Genomic DNA, 23,214 nt, shown 5'->3' with positions numbered 1-23,214 from the left:
GTGTTTATTACGTGTTTTTCTTAAGGCAATACACATATTGACAGAACTATTTGATCGGGAAATGCAATAAAGTGATAATTACCAGAAAATTCTCCTAAATTCCTTAACAATCTCGGTTATCAGTTCAATAACCTGTCAATATGCAAAATCATTCATACATTAACAATGTAATGTGATAGATTAGTAGAGTAAGTATAATTTGAATTGATAATATTAATCATTTTACGATCGTATTTTGTAGATTGTAAGAGGAGTCATAAAGGTGTTCCTTTTCATATTCTTGAATTGTATTCCGGTTTATCTGCATTATAAAGGCGACAGAAATGTTGCCATACAATTTTGGGGAGCCATTGTACATTTTAAACGGCTTTTGGGCCCTGTGAGTTGTCTGAATATCAAAATTCAACCAACAACTCAGGTTTTAATTTAATGCTTTATAGATTTTAAGAGACATTACAGACTACAAGAATACTTTAACTATGGACTTTAAACATTCTTTTATATGCAAAATATAAAAAAAAAATTCAATCCAATTAACGTCATCACGTGTAGGTAAGTTATTATTGGATTTTTTAATTTTAAATGTCCGGTTAAGTTTTGGTGTTAGTAGAGCTTGAAACAACGTGATTTTTGAATTGTCGCCATCTTGGGATTCGAACTGGCGATCTTCGGATCAATAGAGCCAAACTCTAAGCTCCTAACCCAATCTAAAAGCTAAATACATAAACCACGAATTTTCAACCGACTGCAACAAAAGGAGTAGGTTATCAATTCGGTTGGCTTATTCGTTCTCAAAAATGTTATATCTACATTACGATAAACTCAATTTTACGATATCCTGTGAGTTATCTTAAGATAAATCTTTTAAGAACTTTCTATTTTAATAGTGTCTGCTAAAACACTTTATTTTATCTAAAAAAGACAATATTATCGCAGTGTAAAGATTACCTATCTATTATGTTACATCATTACACATCTATATGGACAGATTTTTTCTATGGCTTATCAGTCTCACTTAGACGCTTGTCGGCTCCTTTGAATAAGCCATTTTCGGCGCAAATCTAGATGGTGGGCGGTAATAAACACATTTAGAAGTGATAATCACTTTAATGATAAAAATAACGCGAAGTGGACTTTAGGTACATTAAACAAAAATGTACGTGGTAAGGGTTTCCTTCAACTTAAATAGAGCACGCATGAGTAGTCAGTCAGAGAAGATTTTCTTAAAAACTGACTTTTACCCATGTGACATGCAATAAATAATTTGAATTTGAATTAAAACTCACTGCAAGGGACCGTAAATTAATTTCATTGTACTCCACGTGTTCCTGAATTATTTTTTAACAATTTAAGACAGAAGTTAACCTAGAATGTCTTCATACCCAAGAATGAACCTGAAAGAAGAACGGTCATGCCCCATACAAAAAAAACCCAGACCCGACAGAAACGAGACATACCTCAGTTTTTTTGTCATGTCTTAATTAGTTAAATTATATATTTTTTATATTCGAAATCTATGTATAACACCAAAATATTATCTTTTGTTTTTGTTCAGGTCAGGCGTTGTACAAAAACTAATACAAAATGGCTATTTATCACCAAAATTGGTAAATGTATGTACCTAAATGTCTATTACAGCTGCTATGGAATGTATCTAGGTGACCTGGAGATACAGCCGGATTATACAGGGTGGAAATGATAAGTAATCTCACTCGATTATTTCTAAACTATACAAGATATCGAAAAACTAGTTACTGATTCTGAAAGTGCTTCACGAGCTCTTTCAAATGGTACCAACAATAGGGTACAGATTATGGAAGCTGGTAACATTGAATTTTTGGATTTTGTAACTTATTATTGTTTCCACCCTGTATAATCCGGCTGTATCTCCAGGTCACCTAGATACATTCCATAGCAGCTGTAATAGACATTTAGGTACATACATTTACCAATTTCGGTGATAAATAGCCATTTTGTATTAGTTTTTGTATAACGCCTGAACAAAAACAAAGAGTAATATTTTGGTGTTATACATAGATTTCAAATATAAAAAATATATAATTTAACTAATTAAGACATGACAAAAAAACTGAGGTATGTCTCGTTTCTGTCGGGCCTGGGTCACAGATGACCGTTCTTCTTTTTAATTTAACATTCTCTATAAGTAGTTCAGCTTTTCATTTTTTATTACAGTCATGTAAAAGCTTGCCTATCATCTAAATATCCGGATCGTAAGATTGAAAATTTATTTTCAAAGAATATTTTATTACCTATTGAAATACCAAGGATCTGCTCGCACATAAAAACAGACATATATTAAGTTTTATTTTTAGCCTAGCAACTGAAAGATTCGATCGCACATTAGACTGTAGGTACTTTTTGTTGAAAAACTACACCTAGGTATTACAACTACATGAGACACAGTGTATAGCATGATATTATAATGTCATTTGGACATCTTCTTGACCGCTTGCAAGCCGCAGTTATCACGCCCGTATTCACAAACATTACTATGAGGTCCCACAGTGCACGTGGACGCACAGGGTCACACACGAACTAATCAAAGAGCTCTATTCAACGCTGTGCGTTCGATTTGCTGCTTCACTTAAGCAAGCATCGTTTTTTAATACGGGCGTTTAGTGTACACTAAAAAGGTTCATGACTCCGAATAGTGTCGTGCTCATTACACTAGTTATCAAATTGACCCCAATGGGGTCAATACTTGAAGGATTTGCCACACTGAGGCAGCAATGAGGTCGAAGTAAACGCAGCCCGCATCATGTATGACCATACAGTTGATCTGGGGGCACGGCAGTGCCCCCGCCAAGTCGAGCGCGAAGNAAAACTACTAAACGGATTTTTAGTCAACTTTACAGAAGACAATATTTTTTATACATGAGAATAGCATATACTTACTTAGCTTTTGTTTACAGCTTTGTCCTCGTAAATTTTTTTCTGTCACAGAAAAAAATATAGAGCGCATATTTTTTTCTGTCACAAAAAAATATAGAGCGCATTCCTGTTTAAAAAACCGGGATAAAAACTGTCCAAAGTCCTTTCCCGGGACTCAAAACTATCTCTTTACCAAATATCAAAATCGGTTCAATGGTTTATGCGTGAATTCGTAACAGACAGACAGATAAAGTTTTTTTCGCATTTACTTGTATTATATTATTTAAAAGCATGTAAAGCAGATTTTGGAATAGTCAGAAATATTACCGGTACCAACAACTTATATTTTTTTCGTTAAATGTTAATTATTATTTGACATCCTACGTTTAGGTATTTAGTTTGGCAATATGGCATTTAGTCAGGTACTCCAGAACTTCTTAAATGTTACAAAAATATATGGCTTCTAAATACCCAATGTTTGCCAGGGGGGACAACAGTCCTCAAATCATTGATTGAAAATCTAGTCCTGTTGTCTCCCCTAGCCAGGGGGGACAACAGGATTTCGAAATCCTGTTGGCTCCCCCAGGGGGGCCAAGCAGGGGGGGACAACAGGACTGCACCTAAAGTACGGCCAACTAGCAGCGATACAAATTTGGGATGGACTGCTGTGGAATGACTTGTCTAGTACCCATAGTACAAGTTTTTCTTAGTTTGGGACTAGAAGCATAGTGTAAAATGTCCAAGGATATTTATTTATTTATTTATTATTGTCTTTTTTAATTTCAGGCGGCAATCGCGGAGACAGTTCAGAAGCTGATAGATGCTAAACAATCAGCAGAATTGAATCCCACCAAGATGGATTCACCCGACGACGCTTGCAATAATGCTGAATTTCTGCTCATGATACTTGACCAGGTAAGAGGCTATAGGATAAGCATAACGGTGTCTGTTATTAAAAAAAATAAAACGACTTTATTTTAGGAACATAGAGGAATTCTTCTTCTTCGTAAATAAAAATTTGACTTGAACGAAACGAACGTTTAGCGATGATCCACGTAATAAAGAGACACTTGCACATATTTATTTGGCTTAGGTTAGCCCACCCCATTGAAGCTATCACATTTGTTATAACTATAACGTACAAAACTCAACCTTATTGTATCCTAGATAACGCTGTCAATCTTTACATCGCCCGTGCGTTACCTGTAAATTTGACAAACAAAACTCAACCTTATTCTGTCTCAGATAACGCTGTCAATCTTCACGTCGCCTGAAGCGTGCCCGCGGCCGGTTCGCTATCTATGCGGCTGTCTGCAGCGCGCCGCCGTCGCCAAGTGGCCTAACGAGAGATTTGTCAGGACACGGGTTGTTTCTGGTAAGTTTGATGGTAAGGCGATTATTACCGTGCACCGCGCTCCGCCGCGGTACGCGGGACGACAGATTTAATCATTGTATGCAAGTACCTCAGTTTGTATAGAAAACACGCGCGGCACAACACACTGAAAACGCGTCTGCGCGCGGGATTCTTTATATGTAGCCACGCGGAGCGCGGTGCAGTGTGATAATCGTCTAAAACAGTGGTGGTATTTGTGCTGGTAGTACTTGAGAACCAATGTGCGCCTGTGCAAATATTTCTGAAGTGCTGCAATACCACGAAATCTTCAACAGTGCCACTGAATGTGCTCTCATACTTGTCGCTATGTGCTGCATTTCGTGCTTTGGAGGGTACTTTAAGGTTTGTCCAATCAAGTAGATGTTAGGTTACAACAATCCCAACTATTGAAGAAGAAGAAATTTCAACCTATTTGCTTTGCCAATGGTCTTTAATTTACATATCTACTACAATGACTAAAATAACTTTTTTTTAACCCTATCTGCGGTGCAAGACTTATAACCAAAATAGGATCCTGTCATGACTCGATGGTACCAACTTCAGTGTCAGAACTATTTGACGCTGACTGTAACACACCTTTGGTCTTGAGACAGATAAAAAAAGTTACCCGAAACATTTCCTCAATAATGATTCATATCTCGTGCACACAGGGTTCATTTTACTGCGGCAAATTTGCCCGGCATTACTAGAGCCGCGCAGAAACGTTTCCTCAATTATGCTCCATATCTCGTGCACACAGGGTTCATTTTCCTGCGACTGATCTGCCCGGCATTACTAAAGCCTGGTCCGTGAGCACGTAGAATTTTGTCCAATGACCCCAAGCTACCCATCCTTATCGCTAGCGCGTAATTATATTGCTGTCGCGACTGTGCGACGGGCGCCCGCAGTGAGTGTGCGAGCTCACGGACCAGGCTTTAGGCCTCAGCCTCGAATTTAGCGGGCAGCGGGGCGGCGGCGGTAGCGGCGCGGGAGCGGCAGGATCTTATGCGTAAAATCAAATAGACCGGTTCTCGAAAACAGCGGCGCGGGAGCGGGCAACGAGCGGGCAGCGCACTCCTTCTTTTGCCCACAAAAAATCGAGCGTTAGGAATAAATTTGAATCGAAATAAAATTGTCTCCGTTATTCAGACATTTCGTTTGCGAATAAAAACAAATATCTCGACAACACAACCCCGAACACAACACTTCGCCGCTAAAGCGCCGCGCGAGCTGCCCGCTTGTTTCGAGAACGGGTCTGCGTTGCCCGCCCCGCTCCCGCGCCGCTGCCCGCTAAATTCGAGGCTGAGGCCTTAGAGCCGCGCAGAAACATTTCCTCAATAATGGTCCATATGTCGTCCACACAGGGTTCATTTTCCTGCGGCTGATCTGCCCAGCGCTAGTGGAGCCGCGCGCCTGGGCGCTGGTGGCGAGCGCGCCGCCGCCGCACGCGCAGCGCTCGCTGTTGATGGTCGCCAAGTGTCTGCAGAACTTGGCCAACCTCATCGAGTTCGGCGCCAAGGTAAATGCGACTTTATTGTAATGTTGTTAAAGTTTAATTCATTTGTGAATGTTTGCCGGTGTAAGGTTCATTTTGGTCTTTTCTAAATGTCATTAGGGTTCGTATTCATCCGCTAATGTCTGCTTGTAAAAGTTATTTTGTGCCCTCTTTCGGCGCGCCTAACGCATCCCGGTTGGGAAGTCCTGGTCTATGTTAATTTACTAATGCCTGCCAATGTTGGTCAATGATGAGACCAAGGATTGAGGATGCCTGCTCAGTAATTACTCCCTTCCTCAATTCATTAAGGCACGTACAATTTTAAGTGATGAATTTGGAGAGTCCAATTTTAGCCATGCACTCTCACACTGGCTCTGGTTTAGACCAAGACTTCATATTATAATGTTTTACAAAACTTGTAATTTCGATCGATCAAATCGTAGCGGCATAAGTAAGAACCTCTTCATTTCTGACATAGGAAGCTACATCGTTTGAGAAGCATTGACGGTTTTCAACTGTAATCGAAGTGGTAACAGTGAAAACCTCGTCATGTACTTCACAGGAGCCGTACATGGAGGTGGTGAACCCGTTCATCCTGAAGAACAAGGAGCGCATGGTGGTGTTCCTGGACCAGCTCAGCAGCGTGCCCGACCCCGGCAACCCGCCGCCCAACTCCAATAACAACTTTGATATCGGTAATTATGTGAATAGGAATTTGATTCTTAAAGTAGATACGTATGGAATAGTAGTCATCTCGTCGATTTTCGACTGAGGCCCGATTTGACCAAACTTTTATCCGAGAATAACTCCTGGTATAACTGGCTCTTTGACAGTTTCAGTATGGGAAATATGTCAAAATATCGAACAACTTACGATTTATTCTGAGATTAATATTTACTCTTGTTTGGTCGAATCCACCCTGAAAAAAGTACTAAACTTTTCTTTGGAATAAACTAACATTGTTGTTGAATGGTCATGTAAAATAAAACTGTTATTTGCTTAATACATGTAAAATATCATGTACCGTTACGGTCATTATATCAGTTAGCATGCTAACGACTCGCTAGCCTCAGACAGTACCAGACTGACCAAAAATTTGTTTTAGTTTAAGTAAAACAACAGTCACTGCTATGTGCATCCTGACTACCTCAAACATTACTTAACTGAGCAAAACCTTTTATTTCTTCAAACAGCAAAAGAACTGGCAACACTGCATCACATCTGCGTGTCGCATCTCACGGAGCTTCAAGGCCTGGCCAAGAGCCAGCCCGCCATCAGGAAGCTGGTCACCGTCACCGAGATGCTCACCAAGCACAAACACAAGTACCTCGAGATGATCAGATAGGACACAGGTGAGGAAACAAATAGAAAACAAAACACTCTCTTACTCCTCATGATTAGATAGGATAGGATCTAGGTAACGAAAAATAAAAGCACTGTCAACTCTGTCAAGCCTTGTTCCACTAGTCCAGTACTTGAGTCGAGTGGTACCGTAACTATAAATCCGGTGTTTTTGTATGGAGTTTGACAGACTTTTGACATTTGTTATAAGATAGTGCAAGCCAGGGTTACTTACCATCATCATAAGAGCATTTTTTTTATCCACAACGAGGAAGCTCTTGGTCTGAATTTTTATCTGATACAAGTGATGATCAGAAGGTGAAAGCGAGCTTCACCCGAAATCCTCGACCACAGAGGTACTGGCATCTTACCTCTAACTGCTGGAATACAACATTGTTGTTCTAACGTCACACTAAAGCCCGGTCTGTGAGCACGTAGAATTTTGTCCAATGACCCCCAAGCTACCCATCCTTATCGCTCGCGCGTAATTAATTATATTGCTGTCGCGACTGTCCGACGGGCGCCCGCAGTGAGTTGCGAGCGCGACAGCAACATAATTATGCGCGAGCGATAAGGATGGGTAGCTTGGGGTCATTAGACAAAACTACGTGCTCGCAGACTAGACTAAAGGCGAAATGCTGGTAGCTAGCCAGACGGACTTGGAACAAGTCCTGCTACCAGCGAAATCGAGCAGAAAATAGTGAACTTCCTCGGATCGGACCGGACCGAAATGTGTAGCCTAATAATAATTGTATATCCTATAAATATATTTCCTGCTATCTATTATCAAAACTACCTACATTGTGGACAATTTTAATGTTTTTTATCATCTCTTTCAGGGTAATTTGCCGTAACTCCATCGGAAATCGGTAACGCGTTAAGTAAGGTTTAGGATAAGTTGTATCTCTTAGTCGGACACGCGTAGTCATTGTTAGCTTTAGCAATTATGTTATAATCTCGTATTACGCAATCAACATTTATTTCCATGCTTCCTCGTGCCAAAAGTCATGGGCGTTTAAAACTACACCGCTTAAATTTATCTCTTTAGAGTAACAATAGATAATATTACATTTATAATAAAATTAATCTCTTTAGGTAATTATCGCACCGAATTTAATTACAATGTTTCGGTATTATTACCCTGTCTCACGTTTTAAAAATTAATTTAAACGCCCATGGTGTAGCAATTGTATTACAATTTACAACATATTGTATTAATTAATTTTAAACTGCCCATAAAGCATTTAATTTATGTGGACGCTCTCTAGTATTGTGAGACATTTATTATTAGACATTATTTATTAAGATTTATATGAATGAGCATTTACTATTTCATTAAGTTCATGGATGTATCTGTAAGAAGGGTAGACGTGCTAGATGCGTAGATTATGATAAAGTATTGAACCTATTGCGGTTCAGTTTCACAACTTGTTGCCTTCCAAAGACAATGGATACTCACGTAATTAATGCATTTGAAAAGGTCACAAAGTATGAGTAATTTGGATGAGTGTCGTGCACTATAAGGTCACAAAGTGATTACGGAGAAGGTGAAGCTAATTAAAGGTTTTATTTGCCAGAAGTATGTTACTGACTCATGCTCGAGTCAGTTAATATTACTCGATGCGCTTATAAATGTTCTGGAATAGCGGTATCAAATTATGGACACCCTTGTATGTCTAGATAGCGAGATCACAATGATGAATCAGAAAACAACAGCATCTAGACTCTTAACTCAATGCAATGAGGTAGATAATCGCTTGATTGGAATAATATTTCTAAAAGGTGCTCCGTTTCTTTTGGTACTGACTACGCCGGGAACATTAAAAATTGAATGAAAGAATGAATGAGTAGCACAATGTTATCGACCGATGAATATTCGTAATCGCAAATATTCGAGCTGATAGTCAGCCGATTTTGATCCTAAAATCAATAACGGTGGATTTGAATTTAGTTGTAACGTACTGAGATTGTTTCAGGTATATTCACAAAGCTAAATATGGCGCGCTACAAACGCGAAGGTTCGATCGCACGCATTTAGATTTGTGGATATACTTAAAAAGTTTTAATCATTACGTAACGATTTAGTTGTAAGTTTTATATTTACCGCTTTTATTATGTGTACAACTTATTTAGCATTTATATTATACTTGAGTATTATGTAGAACTTGCGCAGGTGAGCTGATTGTATTTTGATTTTCCAGGCACTAAAGTTTTGAATGATACAAAGTTCATAATTAACCAAAGAGTTTAAAATACGTTTAGTAATAAAGGCTGTTGCATAAGGAACATAAAAGTACATTGCTCTTTTCTTGAAACCCTCTTGAACCGGTAAAGGATCTGTATTAAGTTATTGATCATACAAGGAACTTTGAAGAATATTTCAGACTCAGGCATGTAGCTCTCCTGCGTAGGTTAGTACTAAATAAGTATGTCATAAGAAGTACTGCATAGGCGTAGTTTTAGTGTAGGCATCGACGACCATCACAGGTAAGACACCAAAAATGAAGTAGCAAAATATTATGAATGTGATAGACATGGTTAGGCGAATGGTGTTCTTTACTTTATTAGAACCTTATAAATGTGACGTAGCACTTAAAATATTGCAGTGCACCAACTCTGTATTTATTGATTCTCTGTGATAATTATTGACTATTCCTTTTCATATAAATAACTGCATTTTTCTCTGTGATTTTATTGGTTATTTGAAGACTTGAGTTCTAAAGCGTTTTAAACATTCATTTATTGTCAGTTAAAAAGTTATAAAATGGTAAAATTTTATAGTTAAACAAAGTAATAAGTTCATACTTTTAATTTGCCTTTTTATACGAAGTTTCATCTACATAATTTTACTTGTGCCATAAACTGTACTTATTATTCTATTTTGATCGCTCACAATATGTTATTAACTAAGTTTTGTTTCTTTAATAGTGGGCATTATTAAATAGCAATAAAAAGCAAGTTTCACATCTAACTATATTATGCTTTTTTGTAGAGATACTGTATTGAAAAACGTATAATATGTTGATTCTATTTTTATTAACTACTGAATAGTATGTTGAATAATGCTTCCCTAAACGTTATAAATTAAGTTCCATTTATTGAGACTGGGATACCAATTTTTTAATTAACCCCTTGAACGAAAAAGTATAGAAGAATAAAATACAACAATAAGATGTGAAGAACACATTACTGATATTATTTAAGTCTGAAATAATACATTACGGAAAAGTCACATTTGAATGTTTTTAGTAGATTTTTATTGTTTTTATCCTTCTATGCTCTTTTTGTATACTACCTACATAAAACAAATCGCTGATTCTCTAATGAATCGACTGTGACAGTTATGAAGAATTGGAGCTTGTTGCTGGCTTGAATGCATCGAAGTTATGACGTTCATTTATTTATTTAGCATTAGCTTTAGGATTAGTGGAGTGCCACTGCTATATCCGAGTGTGTTGTTTAGCTTATGATAGGGACAATGTCTAGACTGATTTACGCTCCAATTAGAAGTGTTAGTATATAATGTATGCACTAGATTTTCCACGAAATTGTAACAAAGAGTGATAATATTGCAATATTCGGCCCTTATAATGTAAAACTTTTGATACTGAAATTCAAAAATTACTATAACAATAGAATTTGGTTAAAATTTTGACATGTTTTTTCTGATTCAGAAATAATTAGTGGCTGTAGATGGGATTGTGTAATTAGTTACAGTTCAATTGTCAATATCGAATATTTGTTTAGATGTTTTGCTACAATTATACAATATGATAAAATATCTATATTTTTTGTGGACATAATAATATTTTTTATTTGTTTCATAATATTATTTTCAATGCAATATTTACTGAGAATATTTTTCTATTTTGATGATGATCATTTTTAAATCACAATTATATTGATTGATAAGCACTTGTTGATATCTGCAATAACAGGCAGATTTGTTGCAAGTTTTAGGTTGCATCCGAACTAATCTGTGTTACAAAAGTTTATTGTTTTCAGTTGATTCTGAAACAAACATGTTTCATCTGTATAAGTTTGACAAAGTAAGTAACAATTAGAAATACATAAACTAGATTTTGTGACTGTTTTGTAATCTCTTTATATTCTATCCTTTAGTGTGTACTGTTTTCTATTAAATTTTTATCTGTGCTAGATCCAGTCTCGTATAAAATAAAATTATAGAAATGAATTATGTTGTTTTATTTCAAACTAACACCAACCAGTTTCTAGTTAAATTCAAGTCTATACATTCTATCCATTTGTGAAAAGCCTCATTAAATGCATGATAGTAGGGAATTTAGTGCAAGAACCCCTCCACTTTGGTATAGAAGGCTCATTTTTGCAACAGTGGTTCTTTGGGTGCTCCTGAGTGGATTTCCGTCGGTAGACATCGGGAGCCCCCCCTGTGGTAGCAGGGGGAGGGGGGGCAAGTTTCCTTCCGCCGCGCTTCACTTTAAGGCCCATATCTTCAAAACTATGGGTATTATGGCAAGTGTGGTATCATTTACGGATAATTAAAGGATGGCGAATTCATTTCTAGAACAAACTTTTTGCCTTTTCATACAAAAAAATAAAAATATTGAGTAAAATTCACAAAAACCAAAAAGTATTTTTTTAAATAAACGTCGTTTACTTTTAAACTACTGGAGATAATCTAATAAAAAAAATATGACCTGAAAGCTACATTTATCAAGATTATAAAAATATAACATTGTATGGTACTTTTTTCGCAAAAAGTAGGTGAAAAAATTTTTTTCTTCAGGACACAGCGGGCGAATTTTTGTGCGCATCGGAAAAAAATNAATAAAGAAATCGCAGTAAGGAACCATAGACTTGGCACGACTTTGTCTAGATTTCATTACTTTTTAGAGATAAACAAGCAGCTCCATCGAGACTTGGCTAGTTTTTTACAGAATGTTTTTAGTGGGATTTGATTGTCGGTCTCTAGTTCTCTTCATATACATTTTATATTGATGCGATCTCAACGCAAACCGCACCGCTGGCAGACTGCCTTATCAAGACCGCAGACTGTCTTACCCGGACCGCTGATCGCCGCCCTGACCGACAATGACAGGTTGCGTTCACTTTATCCTGACCGCAGACCGCATTCAGTGTGGCAACTCCTCGAACGGCGAACTAACATGCCACCCGACTGTTAGAAAGTGCCATTCATATGAATTATTAATTAAATTCCTAATGGACTTTCAACAAAATCCATTTTGAATAACATGTTGTTACTGCATAATACAAATCATCAAGTCATGGCACTAAAAATATCTCGCATTTCCACGCGAGCGGTTTGTACAAAGTTGACACGTCGTGATTGACAGATTAGTGGCAATAACTTTGATGATTTGACACAAACGACTAGCCTATTCTATTCGTAAAGGAGTGAGAGAGATAAAACGGTCAAATTCTTATTTATTAGTATGTGGAGTGGACGCTTTTAATTTCAGTGCACTTACACGTGTCTCAAATACAGCTATTTATAAAAATTTACGATATGGTTAAATTCAAATTATGAATTTTAAAGTATGTAGGCCCACTTCAGGTATATTTGGTATACTACAGAAACATCATAATCAACAGTCATCTTGTTCCTACTGCAGGAGCTAGAGGGTCTTAAATATTTACTAATGTAGGATAGGTATCCCCTCCCTGGTCAGACGGGATACGGAGAACTTACATATGTTTGTATATTTGTCTCTTAGTCCAGGTCAACAGCGAGACGACCCAGGACTTGTGCCAGGCAGAGGCGGCGTAAGGCGTAGGCGACGTGGGCCACCGCCTACGGCCTCGCGGTACAAGGGGCCTCGCGCATCAAAAATTTTGAAAAAATGTATACAAGGTGGAGATGACAATATCACAATACGAACATTGACTATTAAATATAAATTCTTGATAGCTAAACAATGTAGTTAAAAATAAAAATATATTTTTTTCCAAACAAATTCAGCCATAATCAGACACAAAATTAAGCAACAACACGGTTTTAAGTGACGAACATTATTCTTTGGCGCAATATACCTTTAAAAATAATCACTGAATCAAGAAATCAGAAACTGTCAATGTATAGACCTTTGACCCTTTTTTTTATTATTTCATAAAATCCGTCTTCAGGTCGCCACAGAACAAGGCCTCGCGAAATCTGTCTTGCCCACATCAAATTTAGGTCTTGCCCCGCCTGCCAGGACATAGCCGCCTGGAGACGTACTTATGATTAGGAGGGCCGACCCTATATAAAATGAAGAAGAAGAGTCATCTTACGTTACGACACCCTCGGGAAGAGTAAGAGTGATCCTATTATTACTCTGCCGGATAGATACTTGCGGCATAATATGAAATCTTGTAAAAAGAATTAAGGCCAGGTGGAAACCTTAATTTATTTATCAGCTGTTACCTTTGTATAACATGATCCTAACTTACTCGTGCTTTGTAATTGATACGCATACGCACTTACTATCGGGAATATTGGAGCCACGGGTGGCGAATTAATCCCATATCTATGCTATATGTGTCTTGATGATAACCGGAACGCATTTTGATAACTGATAACGCTATACTGTCGGTAGAACAAAAGCATTTCAATAATGAAGATCTTATGACAGATCCATTAGATCCTTTTTGACAAAGCAATAAGAAAAGAAGTGAAAGATCTACGAGTATTGGACAGTTGAATATTTTAAAATTTTACACATATTTTCAATGTTCTCTACTCTACAATAGAGGGTAATTACCTCAGTAATTTATTACTACTACTAGCTTTCCGCCCGCGGCTTCGCCCGCGTGGAATTTTGTCTGACACAGAAAAACTATATCGCGCGCGTCCCTGTTTCAAAAACCGGGATAAAAACTATCCTATGTTCTTTCCCGGGACTCAAACTATCTCTATGCCAAATTTCATCAAAATCGGTTGCGAGGTTTAAGCGGGAAAGCGTAACAGACAGACAGACAGAGTTACTTTCGCATTTATAATATTAGTTGGGAAGTTGGGATTATGCAATAGGTACGTGTGTATTACAAAATAATACATCTGTATTGTAATATCATACTGTCCGTTTCTTTTGCCGCTGAACCAATTCCGATAAATTGTAATATTATGAAGTGGGAATCAGTTGTGAAAGTGGGAATGAAATGAGAAATTACAAATGAAGTGTGTATGGAAACTCCACGATTTTCAATTTTCATAACACTCAGAAAAAAGCTTAGTATGTTTACACTACATATTATAAAAGTCGCTTTCTTATCTGTCCTATGTTCGCTTAGATCTTTAAAACTACGCAACGGATTTTGATGCATTATTTAATAGATATAGTCTGGTCCGTGAGCACGTAGAATTTTGTCCAATGACCCCAAGCTACCCATCCTTCTCGCTCCCGTGTAATTATATTGCTGTCGCGACTGTGCGACGGGCGCCCGCAGTGAGTGTGCGAGCGCGACAGCAACATAATTACACGCGAGCGATAGGGATGGGTAGCTTGGGGTCATTGGACAAAATTCTACGTGCTCACGGACCAGGCTTTAGAGTAATTCAACGGGAAGGTTTATTTATATGTATACTTAGCACCCGTGCGAAGACGGGGCGGGTCGCTAGTGTTTTATAAGACTCTATAATTTACGATTCCGTTTCTGACCGAGCCGAGCCGACCGAGCAATGTCGCGGGCAGAAGTTAGTAAATTATAGAGACTAACAAATAAATATCCATACTGGTAGAGTCGTCAATGAACTGACGTAACTGCATTCTTTGCAAGTGTAATGTAGTTTATTTATGCACTTGTTTACAGCATCAACTTCTCATTACTTATTTATTAACTAGTAATTAGAAGGTTTTCATTTAGCAGTCTATCAGTCAGTGTAATTAATATCTTAACTTAAACATATTTTCGTTTTGTAACTTTTAAATTTTACATGCCAAAATCTTGGCAAAACACTTTTCTAACATTGGAAAACCATCACATAAATTGCGTTGTAATATGATTTCACACATGTATAAGTAAATAAATGCCATTATCTTTATCGGTTTTTGTGAGATCCCTCAGGATAACAAAGGTAATTCGGAGATAGGATCACTAAAATGTAGCGTTTCGTAAAGCCTAAGTAATAACAAAAATTGATATTTGTCAAAACTAATACAATACGCCTGGACACAATGAACTGCGATCGGTTAGTAAATACAATAAAATAAAAGTCACTGACAGATGCTTAATTATATTGAACAAAAAGAAAATATTTTATTCTGAGTGTACTTGAAATAATTTGGAAAAACAATGACTAACTTCAATCTAGACTTAGATCATCGTGATTCGTGTATTTTTGTTTCAAAAATACCGCAAACGTATCTTATCGTGTTATTGCAACATCAATACACTTACAAAATCATAATCATGTTGTTTAAAAGAAAAGGATTGTCTTTACTTTTAGGTAGAATTTTACCCTTTATCATATGGAATGGACTGTTGTTATGTTGTAAAATGAACAAACAAAAATATATAAATAGATATCAATATGAGTTTCAGGACCGGTCTTTGTGGAAAACCTTGGGGGAGGCCTCTGTCCAGCAGAACGAACTAAATATGAGTTACTGCCTCAAGCACAGAATAAGTTATGCCTCAAGTCAATATTTAGCCAATTTTCAGTCAGTTCAACATTTTTGGTGTAGTGGTTCAGAACGGACTACTATGCCGAGAGGTCCCGGGTTCGATTCCCGGCCGGGCAGAAATTGAAATGATGAATTTTAATTTCTGTGACGGGTCTGGGTGTTTTCTATGTATAATATGTATGTATTTACAAAAAAAAAGTATTTAAGTATGTTTATATCCGTTGTTTAGTACCCATAGTACAAGCTTTGCTTAGTTTGGGACTAGCGGCGCAGTGTAAAATGTCCAAGGATATTATTATTATTATTTTTTTCTAAATATGTATTGGCAATTTGTAAATGCAAATTACAATAATTAGATCCGTCTCCAGGTAAGTAGTATGTGTAGTGTAGTAAGTAGTAACTTATACATATTAAAGGGACTAATTTTCATTAGAACACAATTTAGCAATAGGTAGGTAGGTATGGCCAATGAGAGAGACAGACAAAATCTTGCAAGCACATTGTATGCACTCAAATACAACGCAACAGGCAAATAAGAGTTATTTGCAAAATGTGTTTACTTTAAAAAAAAACAATTCGTGAAATAAATCATCAAAATTATACGTGTTTTTATTTTACTATCTTTTGTTTATCTCAAAACAAGATTTTGACAAAATCATTATCGGGACAGATACTTATCGGAGAATCACTCGAAAATGCTGGTAAAACCATTTTAGCACCTGAATTATATCGATTAGATAAAATAATCTTAAGAAAATGCACAAAGAAGTATCTGAGTATGTTATTGATGTCAAATTATAAACAAAGAAACATAATCTAAGCGGTGTTTTTAAATGTTGAAAACTAGCTGTGCCCTTGACTTCGTACGAGTATGAGAGTGAAAACAGTTTGAATAATATTTCCCGTTTTTGCAACATTTTTATTTTGGCTGCCCCTATTGGCTATAGGGTGATAGATACATAGCTTAAAGCCTTCTTCGATATGGGCTACCTAAGTAATACAAAAAAAAAATAAACCAAATTATTCAGCTTTATTAGACTGAAACCATAATGTAAGGTACTATTTGAAATCTTTTTGAAAAATTTAAATTAACACGTCCAGTTTAAGAGTCCCGTAGTTACAGTACTTTTCATCGTCCCCATTCGTAGTCGTTACAAAGTTCTCGTAGTCGTAGCACGTAGCAGTGACCCACCTTGTAGCTCGTAGCGAGTCCCGAAATTTGTCGTAGTCGTCGTAGCATAAATTTTTAATATTGTACTACTACAGCCCCCGTAGAATTCGCAGTGTTTCGTAGTGTTGGTCTTACATAGTGGTCTCACACATCTACGTATTTCTACGAATAATAATAGCAACGAGGGTGTCTCTCTCTATGTGTATGATATGTATGATTGCAGTATTTGATCCTGGAGATGTCGTAGCGCGTCGTAGTACGGGGGGATTTTCAGACCTGTAGCCATAGTCTGTTGTATTTTATTAACCTACTAGCTTTTGCCCGCGGCTTCACCCGCGTAAAATTTAGTGTCACAGATCGACATAAATTATAGCCTATATGTTAATCTGGGTTATAAACAACAATACTATAAAGTTTCATCAAAATCCGTTCAGTAGTTTTTGCGTGAAAGAGTAACAAACATCCAGACATCAAGACTAGTAGACAGTAGGATTGCAGTATATTGATCCTGGAGATCTCGTAGCACGTGGTAGTACGGGGGAATTGTCAGACCTGTAGCCATAGTCCGTGGTGTTTTATTAACCTATTGGTGTCGTAGTCACGTGTATAGCATATTATTTAGCTTTATTCGATGACAATATAGTTTTTAGCCTAACAACCGTAATTGCAGGAGTCCACCACAATAACTACGATTTTTTTAAATTAATATCATTTTTCTAACATAAAAAATTGCTTACTTTTACCAATATGGTGAACCAATGATCAAAAGTGATGGAGAGGAACAGTCCTATTACGATCGCATTATATTTTATACGAATCTCTGCGTAAACGCTGACCTAATGATGATTTTAACTGAAATTAAACCACATGGTTTCTGTTTACAACAAAAACACTCTATTTTTCCGTTTGGATCAAAACTATTACAAGAAAAACTTAACACAAAATGCAAAACAAATATCACATGGTAGTCGTACGAGATAAAAGTTAATTCTATTTAATACGTCATATTTACAGTATTTAGGAAGAAGAATTTTAATACCTGTAACCTTAAAACAAAAAACAGAATTTATCAAATAAGAAACCTTTTACTACTTCCCAATAAACAACTTTAAAAACTTATATGTATCTAGGAAGGAAAATTAAGCTTATTTCTACATATATCATTATCTTTGCTTTGCAAACCAGCTGAATCATTATTGGGTGACTAAGTTTGTTTATACACTAACTTCTACGTGTAATTTTTTTAGGATAGTCATTTTTAAATTTAATATATGTATGACTTATTTCAATATGTGCTTCTATCTATATATATAAAAGAAAGTCGTGTTAGTTACTCCACTTATAACTCAAGAACGGCTGAACCGATTTAGCTGAAAATTGTCAGGGAGGTAGTTTAGAGCCAGGACATAGGATACTTTTTATCCCGTTCGAAATAAAAAAAAAAGTCTGCTTATTTATTGCCATTAAGGCGGAACAAAGTTCGCCGGGTCAGCTAGTTAACTATAAACCTGTAGAATATTGTGAACCTTATAGGACAAATTAGAGTAGAGGCAGACCATTTAGAATTTGCGGAAAAACTATTTTTTTTAAATAAAACAATTTTAATATTCTAAAGGGGAAAGATTAAATGATTTGTTTCTTTTGTATTTAACCGGTTTGAAAAATTATTTCAACATTAGAATCCTACATTAATCCTGATGAACATACGCGGTACGAAGTTCGCCGGATCAGCTAGTCCAAGTCAAAGTCTATCATATAGGATTTAAACAGCCTAGATAGATTGTATACCTTCACTGTACCCATATCGTCGACGAGTGAAAACCTCGGGAGTACAGAAAATATTATTTTTCAGGAGAGGCAAAAAACTATCTGTCCATCCTGAATATTTTCATGAAGTTTTCATTGAACGTGATAGTTGACACTATAATCATCTCATTCAATTATAGGTGAGCTCGAAATGTGGGTTGAGAGGTTTTCTCACTTACATTATAAAGTGTTTTTGGTACAAATTCGACTTAGACTAGGCGCAGACCATCGATTTTTAGTTGGCCGATAGTTGTGCCCGATTTTAAATTGTATGAAGAATAGGCCAAATGAAATCGGTGTAATGTGCGCACTTCATACATGCCCATACTGATCAACTCCCCGACGAAAAATCGGTGGTCTGCGCCTAGTCTTACGAGGTTTTCACACGACGATAAAGTGTAGTGTGAAATGTAGTCCTTGTCTATAATGAAGTTCGAGTGTGTGCACGCCTAATCATCAACAAACATCATTCAATTAAAAACAGTGATATCAGTGACGTGTCAATGTACCCGTGATAAGAGCGAGGCTAGCTCTCGATACCTTTCAAACTATTAAAAAACACTTCAACGCATTATATTCTTAGGTGAAGAATCAAAATGAAAATACATATTTATTGCCAGAACAACTAGTACAATACAACAGACCTCATTGCCTGTCCTGTGGAGGAAGGAATCAGTGGTGTTTCAGTGCGGTAAATATGTTGTAATGATAATCATTGATATACTGAAATTTATTTACTGATTCATCCTTCGCGATGATTAAAAGTAGCACATTCTATAGCAAAAATAACACCGATAAGTTTACTTCGTATATAAATTTATATTGTAGTGAATTGCGGTGCGATTGTGGTCAAATACCTGCCTTGTCATGAATAAAAAAAATTATAATAAATAATTAATTACTTAATGTTCGAGTGATCCAATACAGCTCATAAAAATAATTTTCAGTCAAGAGATTGCAATTTTAACAATTGCACTCTCCTAAGTTGTGAGTACATTGACTTGACTACAAATCTTCTTAACATAATATACCTACCCTACTTGCATCTCCCATACAAGTAGCATTAGTCGGCCGTTTGGTGTAGTGGTTCGGAACGGAATACTATTCCGGAGGTAGCGGGTTCGATTCCCGCATAGTACAAACATTTGTGTGCATGAACATATTTGTTTGTATTGGACTGGGTGTTTTCTATGTTAATAAGTATGTATTTACAAAAAAAAGCATTTAAGTATGTTTATTAGAGATGAAACGGATATCCGGCAACTATCCGGTAGGCCGGATATCCGGCCTAAATTTACTATCCGGCCGGATACCGGATAGTAACTCACTATCCGGCCGGATACCGGATATTAAAAAACTACAACAATTTCCTATTAATGAAATGAAATACTTTAATCTTAGAGGTAAACATAAATAAAATGGCTTATAATAATGACGGGTTTTATTTAAAGTCCAAAAAGTTACATAAAGCCATAATATTAAGGCCTTTAAAAAAAACTAATTTCTTTTTCTGGGCTATTCACTCTAATGACGAATACATAAATCTACACTAATATTATAAAGAGGAAAACTTTGTTTGTTTGTTTGTTTGGTTGTAATGAATAGGCTCAAAAACTACTGGACCGTTTTTAAAAATTCTTTCACCATTCGAAAGCTACATTATCCACGAGTAACATAGGCTAAATTTTATTTTGAAAAAAAAAAGTAGGCGTAATATATGTAGATAATGTAGTCAACGCGCGCGAAGCCGCGGGCGGAAAGCTAGTAGTAAATATACACGGTGGCCAAAACAGTGAGGTCTAAAAGAAAAATTTAGATTCCTTACATCAAGGTGTATCTAAATCACCCCCATGTATGTAATACGATTGTGCTTAGTTTAGGAGATAGAGTTAATTTTGTGATATTTTAAAATTCTATGACCTTTAAAAAAAATATCTTATTTTTGGGTTGATTTTTCTCAGATTTATTTTTTTTGACAGATTCGATATTAATTGCAGATATTTGAAAAAAATAATCACCTTCCTATCTTTGATGCAAGATACAAAAGTTTTGCTAGAAACATTAAAATTATGCTTTTAGCAGAACACTAACAAAGGACATTGGGAACTTTAATATGAGAAAATGCCCCACGGCGGACAAAGATGAAACGTATTTTATTTCAAAGCTTTATACTTGTAGNGTTTCAACTACCTATTTTAAAGTTTTTTGTCACTTTCTAAGTGTTGAATTTTATGGAATTGGGAAAGAAATCTCAAATACCGAGTTTGAAGCGTTCATGAGCAGACATTGCAGTTGAATATTCAAGTTCTGAATTTGATTATTGATGAATAATAAAATAAATCCTACTAACTCGATTGATGGTTTCATTTAATTTATTTAAACCAGGTTACCTATAATAATATTTTTTCGTTAACCCTTTGCACCACCAGTGGTGCAGGCCGGTGGTGCAAGGGTACAAAAGGAAAATATCAAATTAGCCCGTAATCCTGAATCCTGATACATAAAAGTTAGCCTATTAATTTAACACAGGTACGACTGTACTCAGTGTTGCACTATCAAATGCAATTGACGCGCCTCTATGCCAGGGTTTTTATGTTCCTGGTCAGGCTATAATTGCAGATATTTGAAAAAAATAATCACCTTCCTATCTATGATNAAAAAAAATGCACGGAAATTCATTGGATATTAGTATGTATCATCTGTGATAGGTTTCGTTTGTGTCCGCTACTTTTCGAAAAGTGGGGCAAAAAGTTCCCAATGTCATTTTCAACTCAAAAGTTTAAGTAAAAAAAATTACTTCCATTCCTTCCTGTATGTTAAGTAAAAATATTGCCAAATAAAATATCATCATCATCTCATCATTTTTCACTGATGGTCTGATGTCATGATGATGCAGTTCGGTCAGATTACGTAACAAGTAAACGAATCACACACTCACGAAGGCAACCGAAATCGCCCGAATTTATCTGCCCCCTAGACAAGTGGCAAAATCCGACATTCTATTCGGACTGATTCGATTTTCAAGTGTGACTAGTCTAGTCTACTAATAGACCCACTGATCGCGTTCGAAGCACCTGTGCGGCGCTAAACTCGTCACGACATGCAACGAGACAATGGGCCAACTATCCGGCCGCCGGATATCCGGCTATCCGGCCTAGCAGCTGGCCGGATATCCGGTATCCGGTATCCGGCCAAACTACTATCCGTTTCATCTCTAATGTTTATATCCGTTGTCTAGCACCCATAGTACAAGCTTTGCTTAGTTTGGGACTAGAAGCGCAGTGTAAAATGTCTAAGGATATTTATTTATTTGTGTATTATTTTTTGCTTAAACGTTGAAAAGTAAGCACCATAAATGGGATTGACCTTTGTACATCTATAACAAAAGCAATCACTAGCCTTGGCAACATTTCATTACCAAGCCCAAATTGATATTTGACGGCCCTCGGGAAGCCCTCCAATCACGGAGGGTGAGCGTATTCTAAATTAGATAGATTGTATTCTAATTTGGGGAGATTGCCAATAACTGCACTCGAGGCAACAAATAACTAATTGAGGCAATTGAGAAGCAGAATACAACTCGAGTACCCTCAATGCTTGTTTGTGTTGGGAATTGCGACTGATATGAGCCAAGTCTAGACGTACAGAATCGTGTCAGTCGAGTTTACAACTGGAAAAACGTGTGATCACTAAACCAATAGCTTTCGTAGTTTTTTTTTTCTCAAAAATAATTAAATTTTAATTTGTAATTTGGGTCACAAAAAATATGAGAAAGACAGGCTGGGTTGCACCATCTTACTTTAACTTTAACAAACGTCAAACATCTGTCAAACTCCATACAAAAAGCACCGGTTATCGTGAAAGTTAGGTGGTGCAACTCAGCCAGAATTTATCGAATTTATCAGATTATTTCATTTTACCAAATAAGCACCAAACTATTCGTTTTATTTAAGGACAGTAAGTAGTTAGGTCTCTTCAATCATACGTTTATTTTGTTAAAATTAGACCACAAGGTGGACCGACGGACGACCTCATAAAGTTAGCAGGAAGGCGCTGGATGCAGGCCGCTACCAAGCGGGCGATATGGAAATCATTGGAGACGGCCTATGTTGAGCTGTGGACGTCCTACGGCTGAAATGATGATGATGTAAGACAAAGGGCACAACTCCACACGCGTGAAGCCGACATTTTATAACAGTAAACATAGTAAGTATACAAGAGATATAAGGTGCAAACTTATTTACTATATGGTCGACACTGTCAATAAAGGAAAACTTTCCACGTGGCCAACCAATTTCCTTAATTGCTTTAGCACAAACTGACAGACTCTACCTTTTTTTCAAAGGATATAAAGTTCCAGAACACGACAGTTCTTTGTAGTCCGTCATGTTTGTAGTGGAACACACGCTTTGTGAATGGAAAGACAAACAAACATCGCAGCCAAAACATCTAAAAATAGGAAGATGGAATGGAAGTTCAGGTTCGTGATACATTGTGTTAACAACCTGGTATTATGACTATTGCAAAAGAA

At 36.7% G+C, this 23,214-nt stretch overlaps 2 protein-coding genes across 2 annotated transcripts in view; both read left to right on the top strand.

Annotated features, from left to right (window-relative positions):
• The window catches only part of LOC114352436 (uncharacterized), a 35,947-nt gene that overhangs the window by 360 nt on the left and 12,373 nt on the right, over positions 1–23,214 (top strand). The window lies entirely within an intron of this gene.
• LOC114352435 (ras GTPase-activating protein 1-like) lies at positions 3,680–11,141 on the top strand. Its single transcript, XM_028304047.1, has 6 exons — positions 3,680–3,807; positions 4,138–4,267; positions 5,629–5,783; positions 6,322–6,454; positions 6,953–7,111; positions 7,940–11,141. Exons 1-5 carry the CDS (start codon positions 3,748–3,750, stop codon positions 7,102–7,104), a joined length of 630 nt encoding a protein of 209 aa, XP_028159848.1. The 5' UTR covers positions 3,680–3,747; the 3' UTR covers positions 7,105–7,111; positions 7,940–11,141.

The sequence above is a fragment of the Ostrinia furnacalis genome, unplaced genomic scaffold (assembly GCF_004193835.3).
Source record: "Ostrinia furnacalis isolate ACB-3 unplaced genomic scaffold, ASM419383v2 OfSCF1353, whole genome shotgun sequence".
In the NCBI taxonomy this organism is placed as follows: domain Eukaryota; kingdom Metazoa; phylum Arthropoda; class Insecta; order Lepidoptera; family Crambidae; genus Ostrinia; species Ostrinia furnacalis.
Note: the sequence above shows the minus strand (reverse complement) of the source record. Positions and strands in the feature narration are given on the sequence as shown.